This window comes from Pangasianodon hypophthalmus, chromosome 8, assembly GCF_027358585.1.
Source record: "Pangasianodon hypophthalmus isolate fPanHyp1 chromosome 8, fPanHyp1.pri, whole genome shotgun sequence".
NCBI classification, from domain to species: Eukaryota; Metazoa; Chordata; class Actinopteri; order Siluriformes; family Pangasiidae; genus Pangasianodon; species Pangasianodon hypophthalmus.
This window is the reverse complement of record NC_069717.1, coordinates 20,205,691-20,220,241: the sequence shown is the minus strand read 5'-3', so window position 1 is coordinate 20,220,241 and position 14,551 is coordinate 20,205,691. Positions and strand designations below refer to the sequence as shown.

At 36.4% G+C, this 14,551-nt stretch overlaps 1 protein-coding gene across 4 annotated transcripts in view; it reads right to left on the bottom strand.

Moving 5' to 3' along the window:
- Positions 1–14,551, bottom strand: part of LOC113533440 (ERC protein 2) — a 213,545-nt gene that overhangs the window by 144,670 nt on the left and 54,324 nt on the right. For all 4 annotated transcript variants that reach the window (XM_053236366.1, XM_053236363.1, XM_053236365.1 and 1 more), the window contains one exon: positions 13,470–13,637. In XM_053236366.1, coding sequence (XP_053092341.1) covers positions 13,470–13,637 — 168 coding nt within the window. The remainder of the gene's footprint in view (positions 1–13,469; positions 13,638–14,551) is intronic.

Sequence of the window (14,551 nt, the reverse complement as noted above, 5' to 3'; positions counted from 1 at the left end):
TAAAAAATATTGAATATATATCTGAAATATAAAGCATATAGAAATAGCGTATCACTAAACATGTACTTTACATTCCTCCTTCAACTGTCATGAGTTATAATTTAGCACTGGGGTGTAAAAGGATGTTAGATAATAGGTGAATGAAGGTGAGATTCTGACACAACACAATGCACACAATGTTACAAGGCCACCCTTCCTCAGTGTGTGTGGTTCCCATGGAGCATTAGAGAGCCTTATTTCAGGGCAAATTTAGCATGGTGCTCTCGCCAGAAGAAAAATCGTTCCATTCCTCCCACTGCTGCATTTTCTTTGGGCCGCTTGGTCAGCAAAAACAACGCCACCACCAAAATATTTAAGTGCACTGTGCAGCCACTGTGCAGTCGAGCGGGGGAAAAAATGCAGCCTGAACCCTGAAACCATTTTCTGAAAAATGAGGTTATCTTATTATGGGAAGATGGCATCAGTGCCGTCTATAGAGATGGTCATGGGAAATTTCTTAGGAATAGGTGCTCTTTTCACGCATAAAGGGGGAAGGAAATATCCACAAAATGTATGGGTCTACTTTTTAGCATGGTGTTCTGTTCAGGGCTCACTTCTGTTAAAAAGATACAGTGATAAAAAGAGAGAGAGGAAGAAGAAGAAGAAGAGGGAGAGAGAGAGAGAGAGAGAGAGATGGACCACCTACAGCTGGAGTGCTTGGACTGTAAACTGAGCTGGTATATCATAAACATTGAGACATCGTTGCCTGTTCAGGGCCAGATTGCTTTGAGCTGCTCTTCTTACCAAAAAGTGGCCTTTTACCAGGCAGAGACTTCACAATTCAGCCTAGGTCACATTAAATACTAAAAATGGATATAAATAATCTATACATGGGCTTTTTCAAACAATGCAAGCATATTCATGAAGATGAAGCATTAATGCACAGTCTCTCTCTCTCTCTCTCTCTCTCTCTCACTCGCTGTTGCAATATGCAAGTGGGTTTGAATGTGTGTGTGTTTTTACTTCAGTCTTTTTCATTTTTACATTTTACATCATTTGTCACAACTGAAACCAAAATTTTTGATAGGAAAGGTTAGGCTGGCTATTGGCCACAGGAACAGATCCAGATGATAATTGGGGGTGAAGGTAAAGATATGGCAGAGAGCCTTTTAGAGAAAACTCACTCAGAAAACTTTGTTACACACATGTGTTTTACCATCCTTGTGAGGACCTTCTATTGACTTCCCTAACTATTAATGCAGCTAATTAATGCTATGCCTACATCTAAATCTAACCCTAACCCTAACTTTAGCCTCAGTAACCAAAAGGAAACCCTGTGGCTCTTTTAGTTTTTTTAGATAAATGTTTTTGTATATATTTTGTTTAAAAAAATCCATGTGTTCCTCATAGGGACCAGTCAAATGTCCCCATAAGGTCAAATTGTCACATATTCCTATCTTTGTGGGTATATTTGGTCCTCATCAAGCTATAAAAAATGCCCACACACACACACACACACACACACACACACACACACACACACACACACACACACACAGTCAGCTTTTGCCCTCTAGTGGTTCAGTTATGCAGCTACAAATGGAATGCTAACATTTGTTGTACTGTAACAAAACTAGAGACTAAATATTTTTCTTTCTTCCTTTCTTTGTAGGAGGAACAGTATGGGGTCAGAAGATGAAAGGCTTGAACTACCTCCCACCTCTTCCCTTGGCTGACCCTGTGTGATGTCATCTACACACTCACTCAAGGACACATCACTCATGTCTTATCAGCCAGCTGATGGCTCGTAATGATGACATCATATTCAACAGAATGAGCATGACTTGAGAGTAAGAGTGGGAGAGAGATGCCAAAAATGGATAGAGTAAGACATATAGGGATAGAGTGGAAGAAAACTTATGGAACCTCAAGAAGAAATCAGACAAGACGAGAAAAAGACGAGGGAAAAAAAAAATAATGTGAGACATTCTCCTCCAGAGGCCCTCAAGCTCCTCAGCACCACTGGCCTCCCATTTCTGACCTACCAGTGACACATATTCATATTGTTTTAAACATTTTGGTTCTTTCCCTATCCCTTCTGTGCATTTTTCTCACCAGTGAACTGCATGAACCCCCCACTATTGGAATGGATAAATAGAGAAGCACTAGAGCCAAGCCAGTACAGGAGGAACGTACATCATGGGAAAAGGCTTTGATATTTCACCTTCAAACAGCTATTATTTTCTCATCTGTTCATTTGAGCAGGGGGAACCATCTAAGGTTTGATCTAAGATTTGTCATGATTTAGGAACTCTTTCCATACTCATTACTTTGATTTGTACACGGCAGTAGACTGGCCATCTCTGGCCCACATTCACTTACATTACTTACGTCTTAGACTGCACTGCATTTCTACAGAATGCAATAAAAGCGGATTCTGGTAAATGCACAAAAGGATAAGAAAAAAAACAACTCATCCTCATTACGTCAAGTGCACTTTATGCATGCATGCTGTGTATTTGATTTGTATTTACCATTTTGTTTCAAGTGATGTCATGCAGGCAATTAAAATCACATCCTGTTGCAATTAAAGTCATATATATATCTTATTGCCTGTCAGGTACAAAATACTTTTTTTTTGGTCAAAGAATTTTTGCCTTGTACAAAAATGTTTTTTTTTTTTGGCCAAATGGAAAACAGCAATAAATAATTGTTTTCTGTTACAAATACAGAAAAAGAAGTCTGTGCATATGAGTTTAATGATGTGTGTGCGTGTGTGTGTGTTTGTGTCTGTGTGTATGTGTACTACAACTTCAAATGAGCCCAGCCATAGTGTCTGGTCAAAATAATGCCATCCTAGATGGTCACAAGAAACTTGGTCAGAAAAGTATAGAGAAATCTGTAGTTCAAAACAGGAACGTCTCGGAGACGCAATTCGTTACGGATTTTCACATGCATTTGGTAGCGATTCAGTTAGCCTGTGGGCTAGAGGAGTCAATGTGCATTTGTGTGTGGCTAAATACAAGGCCTCCTCTGTGTCGAAGAAATGCTGCCCAAACTGGAAAAAAAAAAGCAAAGCGTTTGCCTTCTGTTACATATATATACAAAAATAAGGAACCCAAAAACAAAACTTTTGGTTTCTAAATATCTAAAATAAGTACTGACAGTCAATCAGAGGGTTCTGATGTGAATTATTGGGGTGTGATACTGCTACATCCATGGCAACTGGAAAGAAATTACCTTGCTAATCTTATGCCAGCTAATCAACTACCCAGACTGCCTTAAACAACAGAAGTCAAATAAGAATGGGTCTACCTGTGGTGTTAATCCTGACAGTGAATTATATTTTACATTATCCCAACTATTTTAAGTTTATCATGTATTACATATTACATTTAAGATATATTACACATTCTTCTACAATAATTGTGTTGGAATCAATAACAATTTGCATGTAGAATCCTGTAATCCTACATGCATTTCTCACATTTTTCACACCAGCAGCATGGTTAAGAAAAAAAACGCTGAAAGGCTTAGCGTAAAAGGCTAACACGTGCACCACCTCCATCACTTCACTTCAGCGCCCCCCACATTAACTGCGTCCCTATCACTACTCTCCAGCCCAGGAATGCTGTCGTGATTGCCTGTGCAATTATCAGCCACTTTTGGTTGTTTTTCTCCCTTTCCCTTTCATTTCTTTTCTTTTACTTCCTTTCAAAGCATTTTCTTAAAGCTTTGATCCAAGTTGGAAAAGGGGAAAAAGAAGAAGAAGAAGAAGAAGACAAAAAAAAAAACAATTGGCCCACCCAGCTAAAATATGTACAGCTGTGGGTCCACCCATGGCCCACAGCAAAGGGCTCAAAATGGGCTTTATCAAAGGGTTATCACCCGTCTCATCGCGCCAAACTACCACAGGGTCCGTCTCCTTAAACGGATGGCAGCCTGACAAAGAACTAATACTCTATCAATCCATTCCTTCATCGCAACCACAGAACATCTCTATCTCTGCTACAAATCTTCCGCCACGCACTGGTCCCCCTTGATGCATAGAATTCTCATCAGCTACGGGGCTGCCTGGCTCCAGTCCTTCTCATCTGGGAAGTATTATGGGAAAAAAAAAGGGGACCGTCCTTCATCAGGGGGATCCCCCAGGGACCCACGCTCAGGCCTATGACCAATTGCCATCTGGTAATCATTGATAAGTCATCAATGATTGAGTGAGTGGCTGGCAGTTAGGCCCAACTTGTAAGTGATCTATTATCAGGCTGGTTATCAATTGTTGGAAGTCCATTTGGATCTGCATTAGATCTGCGAGAGCGAGAGACATAGAGATAATGTAGGGAGAGATAGAGCGCTAACCGAGCAGGGAGGAAGATATGGAAAAGAATGCACAGATGTCAGAAGTTTTTTTTATTTTTAAATTAAATTTAATGTTAACATAAAATATGGATGGAGAGGAAATATATTTATATAATATATGAAATATATATATGTATATATAACATGGAGTGTATTAAATATGGAGAAAGCAATAAGGGAGCAGGGTGTTTTTGTTAGAGAGCCAAAAACAACTGTGTCTGGAGGGTACGCCAGCTAGCCACCAGGAAACCAACCACCAACCACACATCGTCAGTGTGATCTAAACACATCTCCCATGTGTGTATGTGTGTGTGTGAGAGAGAGAGAGAGAGAGACAGAGAGAGAGAGAGAGAGAGAGAGAGAAAGCTTATAAAAATATGCCTGTGGATTTAAAACAACAAATTTCTGTGATGGAAAAAGTTTGTTCCAATATCACAGACCTCTGATAAACAGGGCAGCACAGGCTCACAGTTTCACAGCGGAAAAGTGAGCAACGTAATAAAGTATGACAAAACCAACTGGTAACACTTTAATTGAACCCTGTGTCATGACACGAACATAGCCACGTCATAAACGTGTCATGCATTATGTCATACGTTGTCAGAACAGATGTTCGTTAATATAACGGTGTTATGTTACCATTAGCAGTAATTGTTATAATAAGTTTTAGAACATTTAATGTTACGCCACATTCTAATTTGTGTTAATCGCTCTCTATTACACACACTTTATTCCAATTCTAACACCTGACATTTAAAAATCACAGACATGAAACGATGCCATAACAGTCCCTTTATGATGCTGTCATATACATTGACATAATATATCATAATGTTCAATGTTTTATTTAGTCACAACAGTTGTTATTGAAGTTTTATGTCAAATATATGATTATTAAACCACTTCTAGACACTTTTACTAATTCCAATTTACTAATTGAAATCGTCATATTCTATTGGCAGATAATGTTTCTAATGTTCCTCGTAACCTTTGCCACAGTACGCTGGTGTTCCATTTTGCTGGTGGAATGGAAATCGACTTAATGGACATTTTCAATCAGTATAAACAAATTAATTATTGTATCACCACACATCTGTTAGAAGATTAGTCAGAACACTGTTGGGTTTCTGTGTGTAGAGTATCATGACTCTGTGTTTAGCTGCTGGTGAGCAGGGCGATGGGAAAGGGGAGGAGTGTGAGCCCCTTGCTGGGCAAACAATTCACACCTCTCCACAATAACATTGCTACAGAGATAAAACAGACAGCACAACTAAAGCTGTTTTGATAGTAAAACACCATACACAACTGTCACAATAAAAATTGTAACATTTAAACCTAGTAAGCTAGGTAAAAAAAAAATACTTATGGAAAACTGCAAATTCTTAAAGCCCTGACTGTCTCCTTTCATATGTGCCATTAAAAACTACTGTGGAGTGTGACATCACAAATAAATGCAACGCTAAACATGGGCACCCCAAAACAGGCAGAAACTCCTTTTTTTTTTTTTTGGCCTCTGGTAAAAAGAATTAAGCAATAATTACTTCTAGAAAGAAGCAAAATCTGTCAATAGAATAAGAAAATATAAAGCTTGAAAAGTATAATGCATATAAAACAGGCTGAATAATATTATACTTGATTTATAATGATCTCATAATAAGAAATATTAGATAAATGGTTCTTATTTATGAGATTAGTATATCCCGAGGCTCCTGAGCTCATTTTCGTCTCTAAATATTACCAAATATTCTAAATATATATATATATATATATATATATATATATAAATACTGTTGGGTAATTTTATATATATGTATATATATATATATATATATATATATATATATATATATATATATATATTACCATAGTGTTAGATAGTGTTAGTAATTTCTCCCTAATCATCAAGCAAATGCATCAAAAAAACAAATATGAATTATGAATATGAATTATTCATGATGCATAAAAGGGCCTGGTTCTATTTTAGCTTTAGGGAAATTATCATATCATCACAGTGTTAAGATTAAAGGGTGTCTTATTGTTAGGTTAAAAGGGAGTTTGCTTTACTTTAACTAGACAGAAAAAGTCATTCTTGTGTCATGTGTCTGTCATTAAGTATTATAAGTTAAAGGGGGCTTAATACAAACATGGATTTAATGTTTAAATTGTCTGTCATGGTGTTAAATGGCTAAAAAAAGGTTTTAGAAACTAAAAAAACAACTATAAATATACATATAATGAGTATGTTGCAGTAATTGGGCAGCTGTTATTGTAACTTGAGACTGTTGTATCTTAACCTGTTATAATGTGTCATAACATTTACATTTATAAAACGTTCTAGTGTCATATTGCATGTTCATGATATTTTGAGCTTTCATTACATTAATATCACATGTTTGACATACAAAAATAATGTAAATGGATAATTATAAGAAAGATAACATCGCACGCAAACATTACATAACTGTAATGGCAGAGAGCAATTAGCAACAATAAGCATGTGATATAGCATGTCATATCACATTTTGAAACATTTTGGCACAAATTATGTTTATATTTAAACATATTTATACATGTATTTTATCATGCTTATTTATACATTTGCATACTTAAGCACAATCTCACATTTTCTTTAAATTTTTAAACCAAATAGAAATGTAAATTAATTATTAAAATATAATCATGTATATGATTAAAGAAATTAATAATGTACTGTACATACGACATGAAATAAGCTATTTTCCTATTTTCAAATTAGTCATGTGAGTCTTATAAAAAATAACTACCTAACCTCCCACTAACAAAAACAATGATTCTTTATAGAACTTTCTCATAAAATAATAGTATTTTCTCATGAAATAATTTTTGTATCACCATGGAGAAAACAAAAAAGCTTTCAACACACACAAAAAAAAAACAAATGGTTTGGTGTAAAGAGGAAACTGAATATAAATAAAAGACTCCATACCCACTGTAAAATATAATGATGGCTCAATCATGGATTCCTTTGAGTACCAGGACAAAATGTAACAACTTGGCATTGGATAGATCTTTTTTTTTTTACCAAGATAATGGTAATAAACATGCATTCAAATGAAGAGAAAAATGATTGTGGGACACAAAATCAACGTTTTGCAATTACAATTTGAAGTGTACTGAAAATCTGCAGTGTGAATAGAAGAGGGCAGTCTTATATAGTAATAATAAATAAAAAAAACTCATTTTCATAATTTTACAGACCAGCTCTGTTCAAAATGAATTTGATCTTTAACTCCATTAAGCCTTTTAATTTTTTTTTTTTTTTTAGGCTCTTTTCCTGCACAGATCCCATTGAGTAAGAAGACAGCAGTTAAAACAATCGATCTGCTTAAAGATGTCTAAAACTCAGCATTTGTATGAAGCTGGGGATGGAGAATTTAGACTGGGATATTCTTTTGAAAAATGTATTGGCACAAAGTATTTTGTACACCAGATGATTCATAATAAATTTGTATACAGTTTTTATATAACTTCCCATTGCTCATTCCAAATGAAACTTCTGATCATTTGCGTCCTAAATGTTCCTTAAATGTTATTGGTACCATTGATTTCCATGTATTCTGGCAGTCTGGCCCAGTCAAATCACTGCAGACCTGTTCTCCTCTTTTCTAGAATATGATGTTCACCATTTCTCCATATTGTTCTTGCTCGGAAATGACTCATCATTCAGTCTAAACCTGCTCCATAAGACAATACTACTGGCTTACACTTGGCTAACTCCTGTTAAAAAGGCAGTTCTTCAATTTCTTATTGAGCCTATACCTTCTCTGAAGTCAGTCTTTTTAAGTTTCTTTGCAGATCTTCTTTTGCTGGAAAGAGCCACTGCCAGGCTACATCATGCAAGAGCTACCACTGTGGAATCTTCGTCTAAGGTTATTGATTTTATTATGTGCGTCTCATAGGCTTTTGTTTGTTCTTGTTCTGTTTATTTGTTATAAAATCTGAATAAAAATATATTCAGAAAAATACGTCCAAAACCTTGCAAACTACATGTAATTTGAAAATATCTAAATTTCAGCATGTGAAGGGTTTTCCCAGGCCACCACACATTTACGGTGCTCCTAAACCCTGGATTAACACAGCAGGAACTGAATCTACAGCATTTTCAGTTAGAGAGCTGGGTCACTTATTCACTTTTCAAATGTGTTATTTTATTTTTCGTTTTATTCCACATTGCTTCTCACATCGTTTCTTATTGGATCTGCGATTTGCTTGTCTGAATAGATCTGTGTCACCCTCATTACTCATCCGTTTCCATTGAGAAAGTTTGACTTCCAACGTCAGGTGGTGTTTCATTCTTTCTTCATTTTCTTTGTCCAGCATTTTGACCAAGGGGATACATATTACGGCTGAACTAACAAATGTGTTTAAAAGATTAACTGTTAAATCTATAGTGTATGTCTCGGGCTGTATAAGCAGTTAAAGGCTACAGTTAACATTCTGTCCATTATTTCGAGTCTTATCATTAATTAATTTTAATTAATACCAATCAGGTTTTGTTCAGTATAATATTGTCTATAGCAGACATTCACATAGGTATAAAATGGCAGATCATATGTATGATGAGTCCACCTCTTAATAGTGTAGAGACAAATCAGGGTACAGGAAACAAATATGAAAAACTATGCATGTTGCAGTTATCATACAAATTGTTTATTACATATCTTTATATATTGTTTATTACAATATATAAAGAATTTCAAGCATTGTAGGATGATCCCTAGAATGATCTACCTTATCAATTAAAAAGTACATTTTTAGTCAAAGAGATTTTATTTCTTTTTTTTTTTATATATAAGTAGGATATTAGTATGTTTTAGTGATTTTCTTTATGCTTATTATTATCATTATAGACACAAGTTACTGGTTACAGTAATGTTCATTAATTCTTACCATACTGTATGAGATTGTTTTTCATAGCTCTGAAACATTTATATATGTTTAAAAATAATTTTAATTTAAAAAATCAAACACATGCAATATTTGTTCTATTTGTTCTATTTATGTGAGACATACTGACTTTTGTCAAATAAGCTTTATGTCAAGTTTATGCATGAGTGTTTTTTTCCCTCAATCTTGATCATATTCTTGATGCCAGTTACAACCAAGGGTGGACAAATAGCCAGCCTGAGCACCCAGGACAAGCAGATTACATATTACTCTTCCTTTTTTATTCACAGCTGCCTGACAAACACGCAGGTTTAGGAGGCTGTTGATATACTGTAACTGTCAACAGCTTTTTTTCCCTTTTCTTTAATCATTCTACAACCAGAGATCTACACTCTTCATCAACTTTTATAAAAGAAAACTTTTCACTTGATATGTTTGTTTAAATGTAACATGCTCCGATTGCTGTGGCACGTTCGGCTTTTCAAATCACACCATCTACTACACTACACAAGCAAGTGAGGACGTGGTATGTCTGTTGGTAGGAACTATTTTTACTTGGCATATTATTTAGCTTGCTGGACAATCTTTCCAGAATAAGGAATAAGAAAGAATGTAGAAAGAGTGACTAAACTGAGCAAAATACAGCACAGTAAGGGTGGACAATATGGGGAAAAAATATGATATTATATCATATATCATATTATGAAACTTAAAGGCATTTCTACAACACATAATATGTATCACAATATATTGCTAACAATCTGAGAGCAAACTAGTTGTGTTGCATTAAAAAATGTGAAAAAACTCAATGCAATGATAATTTATTTTAGTAGACATTGAATAATAGCATTTAATAGAGAACAAGAGGAAAAATAAAATAAAGCACAACATTTTTACAATTTTAAAAACTGAGTGAAAAATTCTAATCTTTAATCTAATCAGAGTTTGTAATTGTTATAATGATGATAATTGGGATATCTCAGAAATTTGTATGGCTATGTAACTCTAGCGCTTACCTCGCATTTAAACACTTCATCAGGTGAGAATGAAGACGCTAGCCAGACTGAAATAATGTCTTCATAAATGCGAAAAATGTATAAATGAAAATGTTTCTGACATTTTGTCGAGGGAGAAAACATAATATGCTTCATCACCACAGACATTATCAGCAGAAGATAAATGTATCCCTCCTAGGAATTCAAGTTTTCACTTATTTTCCATAATCTTTATTAATACACATGCATAATTAGCTTGTCATACTTTCGAGTGAAATTATGTTTGTTGCTGCTTTTTATCCTAGTTAATTGAACCTCTGGGCAAGCACATTTGTTTGAGATGCCAATTGTAACTGCAGAAAAAAATGCCAAAATTGTTTGATATAACAATAAGAGTGAAGTTTAACACATGATACCAGACTTGAAACATTATATGATTTTCCACAACATACACAGATCCAGCATCCTAGTCTGCATAATGCAGATCATGGAAATAAAACATCATCTTGGACCTCTGCACAAACTACCAGATAGAAATGCAAAAGGCTACAAACCATAGCATGAGTGAGAGAATACCATTAAATCGATTAAATGATTTGAATCACATAGTAGTTTCTGAATTTGCTATTTTAAACAGCTTCTGTGGCCTTTAAATGGACCAATTTGTGAGGAACTATTAAATGGTATAACTGCCATTTTGGTGGCCAGAGAGAGCAAACTTACGGGAAGCTGTCCTAGGTAAGGAATGAAATGCACCGAGGCATATTTTTATGGGAAAATAATTGACAACTTGGTGTTGTGATGCGGCCCGATGCCAAGCCGATACCACCAGTCTCTCTACTTCGTCTCTGTTGAAGAGAAACTGTAAAGCCCTTTGTTCTGACAAGTTTCCCAGTCCAAGCACTGACCAGTCCATCTTGTATCTCGTTTTCTCTTCATAGACAAAAGAGATCCAATTTTAAGAATTATTTGTTTCAGGCTCTCTAAGAATCCATGGAAATGAATGTATGGAAAACAAATCAAATCAACTGAATGCAGCATCTGAAATATTTACTGAAACACAGGTGAAATATTCATCCTACGAGCAAGAATTATTCTCAATCTTTTATAATTCTGTTTTGGAACCTTGCTATAAGTTAGTGGAGGAAAGTTAGGCTAAGCATTATGGCTGCAGTGTTTTAGCTGGATGTGCAATGATTGTGCAAACTGAGTTATGTTCATTCTGACAAAAAAGTCCTACTACAAGAAGCAATGGAGGGGAAATACAAATTGAAAAAAGATATATATGTGTGTGTGTGTGTGTGTGTGTGTGTGTGTGTGTGTGTGTGTGTGTGTGTGAAATATTGGTACGAACACTGACGCTTGTTTTACGAGGCCTGTGCTTTCAGATTTCTTATTCTGTCCAGTCAAAATATCCAAATTTCCTGTTTAAAAAGTCCCACACCTCAAAAGAAAAACAAGCTGAATCAAGTACATTAGATATACAATACCATATCCAAATAGTGCTCCCATTCCAATTCATACCTCATAAATAATCTACAATCAGTGGAGCTTGTTAGCACCCTGCTATGAGCTGAGGTGAGACTCTAGGGACTACTCAGGTGAGTAAGTGACTATACATGAAAAAGCTTTAAAGGTCGCCATAATGGGCTGGCCTTGGAGAGATTGCTGACCTGGGACCTGCCGATCTAATAACAGCCAAGTTGGATGCTTTGCCAAAACTGTTGGACTCTCTGACCTGAAATCTGTCATTCAAATGGCAATGCTATTACAGAGAGTGTACAGTATTAATTGAGGCCACGGGAGTAATGTACTGATCTACAAAGAGGCTTCAAAGAGAACTGGAGATAAATCTTAACAGGAGTTGTGGATGAACTGCACTTTTAATTCAGTTAATTAGTAAAAGAGAACAGGGACAGAACAGACAAGAGGAGAGATAATTGCAGGAATGAGAAATAGAATAGGATTAGGGGAGTGAAAGACAAAACAGGGAGAAACTAATGTGTGTGTGTGTGTGTGTGTGTGTGTGTTTTGTTGGGAGGGTTGATTGTGTCTAAATCAGGGGAGCAATAGGTACTTCCCTGCAGGTAGTTCTAACTCAGTAAGAATAGTTAACCTTATAACAGTCATTAGGGTCATGAGGGAGAACACAAGAAATTTAAACACACATACACACATCCTTGAATGCAGGCCGATTTCAGAGGTCAGTGTCTGTGCTCATTAAATCTTACCAGGCTTTGCCCTTTTAATCAAACCCTGTAATTGAATCACAGAGACAGCAGGTTAATCCATTTAAGGGTAAACGGACATCCCTCGAGTACATTGCCCCTGATGCCCCGTAATGTAATCCAACCAACAACACAGTTAAACTCATGTGTATCATCTATGCCTTGACTAAGATAATTGAAATAGACATTTCTTCGACACAATAGACTACTCTAGGTCAAAATGGCATCCAAACCCATCCCATTTTACAGCCAGGCCAAGGCTGCAGGAAGCTGGTCCAAATCTAGCATGGCCCAGACCAGAGGACAGGGTAAGTAAGGCCATAGATGACCCAGGCCAAAACCCAGGACAGCTAACGAGCAAACAGAACCCAAAGCAAACAGGAACGAGTGCAGGGCAACCTGGGTCAGACTCAGAACAGAGAAACATGAGCCAAAAGCAATCTGGGCTTTGGAGGGTCCAAACCGAATAAAAGCCCACAACAGCTTGGGACAATCCCAGACAGGAACAGGGCAGCGGAGCCAGGGGGGCAGCCAAAACCAACGCAAAAAACAACTCGCTAGTGCAATTGTGGAAAGAAAAGTTTTATGGAATTAGAGAATGGAGTGCTTTCTGTCAGTCCTGCTTTTGTAGTTTAATGAAGTGTTTTGTTTAAAGAAATTACAGTGAAATTAAGCCGGTTTGTGCATGGCAAGAGAACTTAAGGGAAGTAATAATAAACTGACATCAGTACAGCCACCATCACTCTAAACATAATCTTTGCCATCATTTTTTCAACAACAGCATTATGATATTTGCAATCGTCACATGCTGTACTAAAATCATACTTCCGGCATCTGCAATATTGTCACCAGTGACACCATTGTTCATGTACCTTAATTTCCATTGTCATGATTGTCTCCAAGGTCATCATTGTCGTTTTCTTTTCAACTGTAAACACGGTTTTCTTTTACTGGTGTTCAGCGCAGGCATTTTGGTACTAACCTTCTTCTGCAGCACAATGATCTTGCGCTCTTTCACCTCCAGCATGTCCTTTAAGTCATGTATTTCCCCAGTCAGAGTGCCTTTCTCGTCTGTTATATCCTGAAGCTGCTTGCTCTTTTTATTCAGGAAGGACTCTTTTTCCTCAAGACGCAGCCTCAGAGCATCAACCTGAGTGAAACAATCAAAAACATCAGAAAATATAGGGAAAAAATGAATGTACTGAACAGTGATATTAACTGAACTTTAACTGAAAAAAAAACAGAATCAGAATGTCTTCAGTAGTGAAATGAGAATATTGTAGAGGGGAATATGTCTAATGGTGCCATAAATAAATCACTAGGAGTCTTTTAATGAACTGTAGGATACACACAAACATACGCCATATTACCCATAACCCATATTACCCATGACCCAGATATTTCCACATATATTTAAAGAAAAATAAATCAATTTAAATAATTCAAAGAGCTTTCCAAATCTTCTATAAGAGTATCTGAAATACTAATTTACAGTTGAGGCTGTACAAAACCATTGCTCAAATGTCTAAGCAGATAGTAAATCTAGTAAAATGACACATGATTCCCAGAATTTTAATTAGCTGCTTTTAGCACATGCTATCAGCTTCAGAAAGAATGCACCCTTTATTTCTGCTACCACAGGCATACAGTTACCAGTACATCTAAGACAGAAAGAGAGAGACTGGATCTGAAATAATGAGAGATAGGGGGCATGCATGCTTGCTGAGGTAAAGCCCATTACAGGAGTATTACAGGAGAGCAAAGACCTACTCAGCTTAAGATGGAAAACTATTCATCTCATATTGCTCTTCTGGCAGTGGCCCAGGTTCATGATAGAGAACAGTATCTTAGTCTGTCACTCTCTCTCTCTCTGCCTATCTATCTGCTGCCATCTTTTGCTGCCAATGACACGGGTAATCCGCAGTCAGTTGGCAAGCCATAACTTATGAAGAATTTGTCCGCAGTTCAGCAGGAAATCACTCATGTCTGCCCAGTCTAATTTTTTAATCTGTCATACTACACTGCATGTGGGCCTCTTTAGAAAATACACCCAGTGTGCACAAT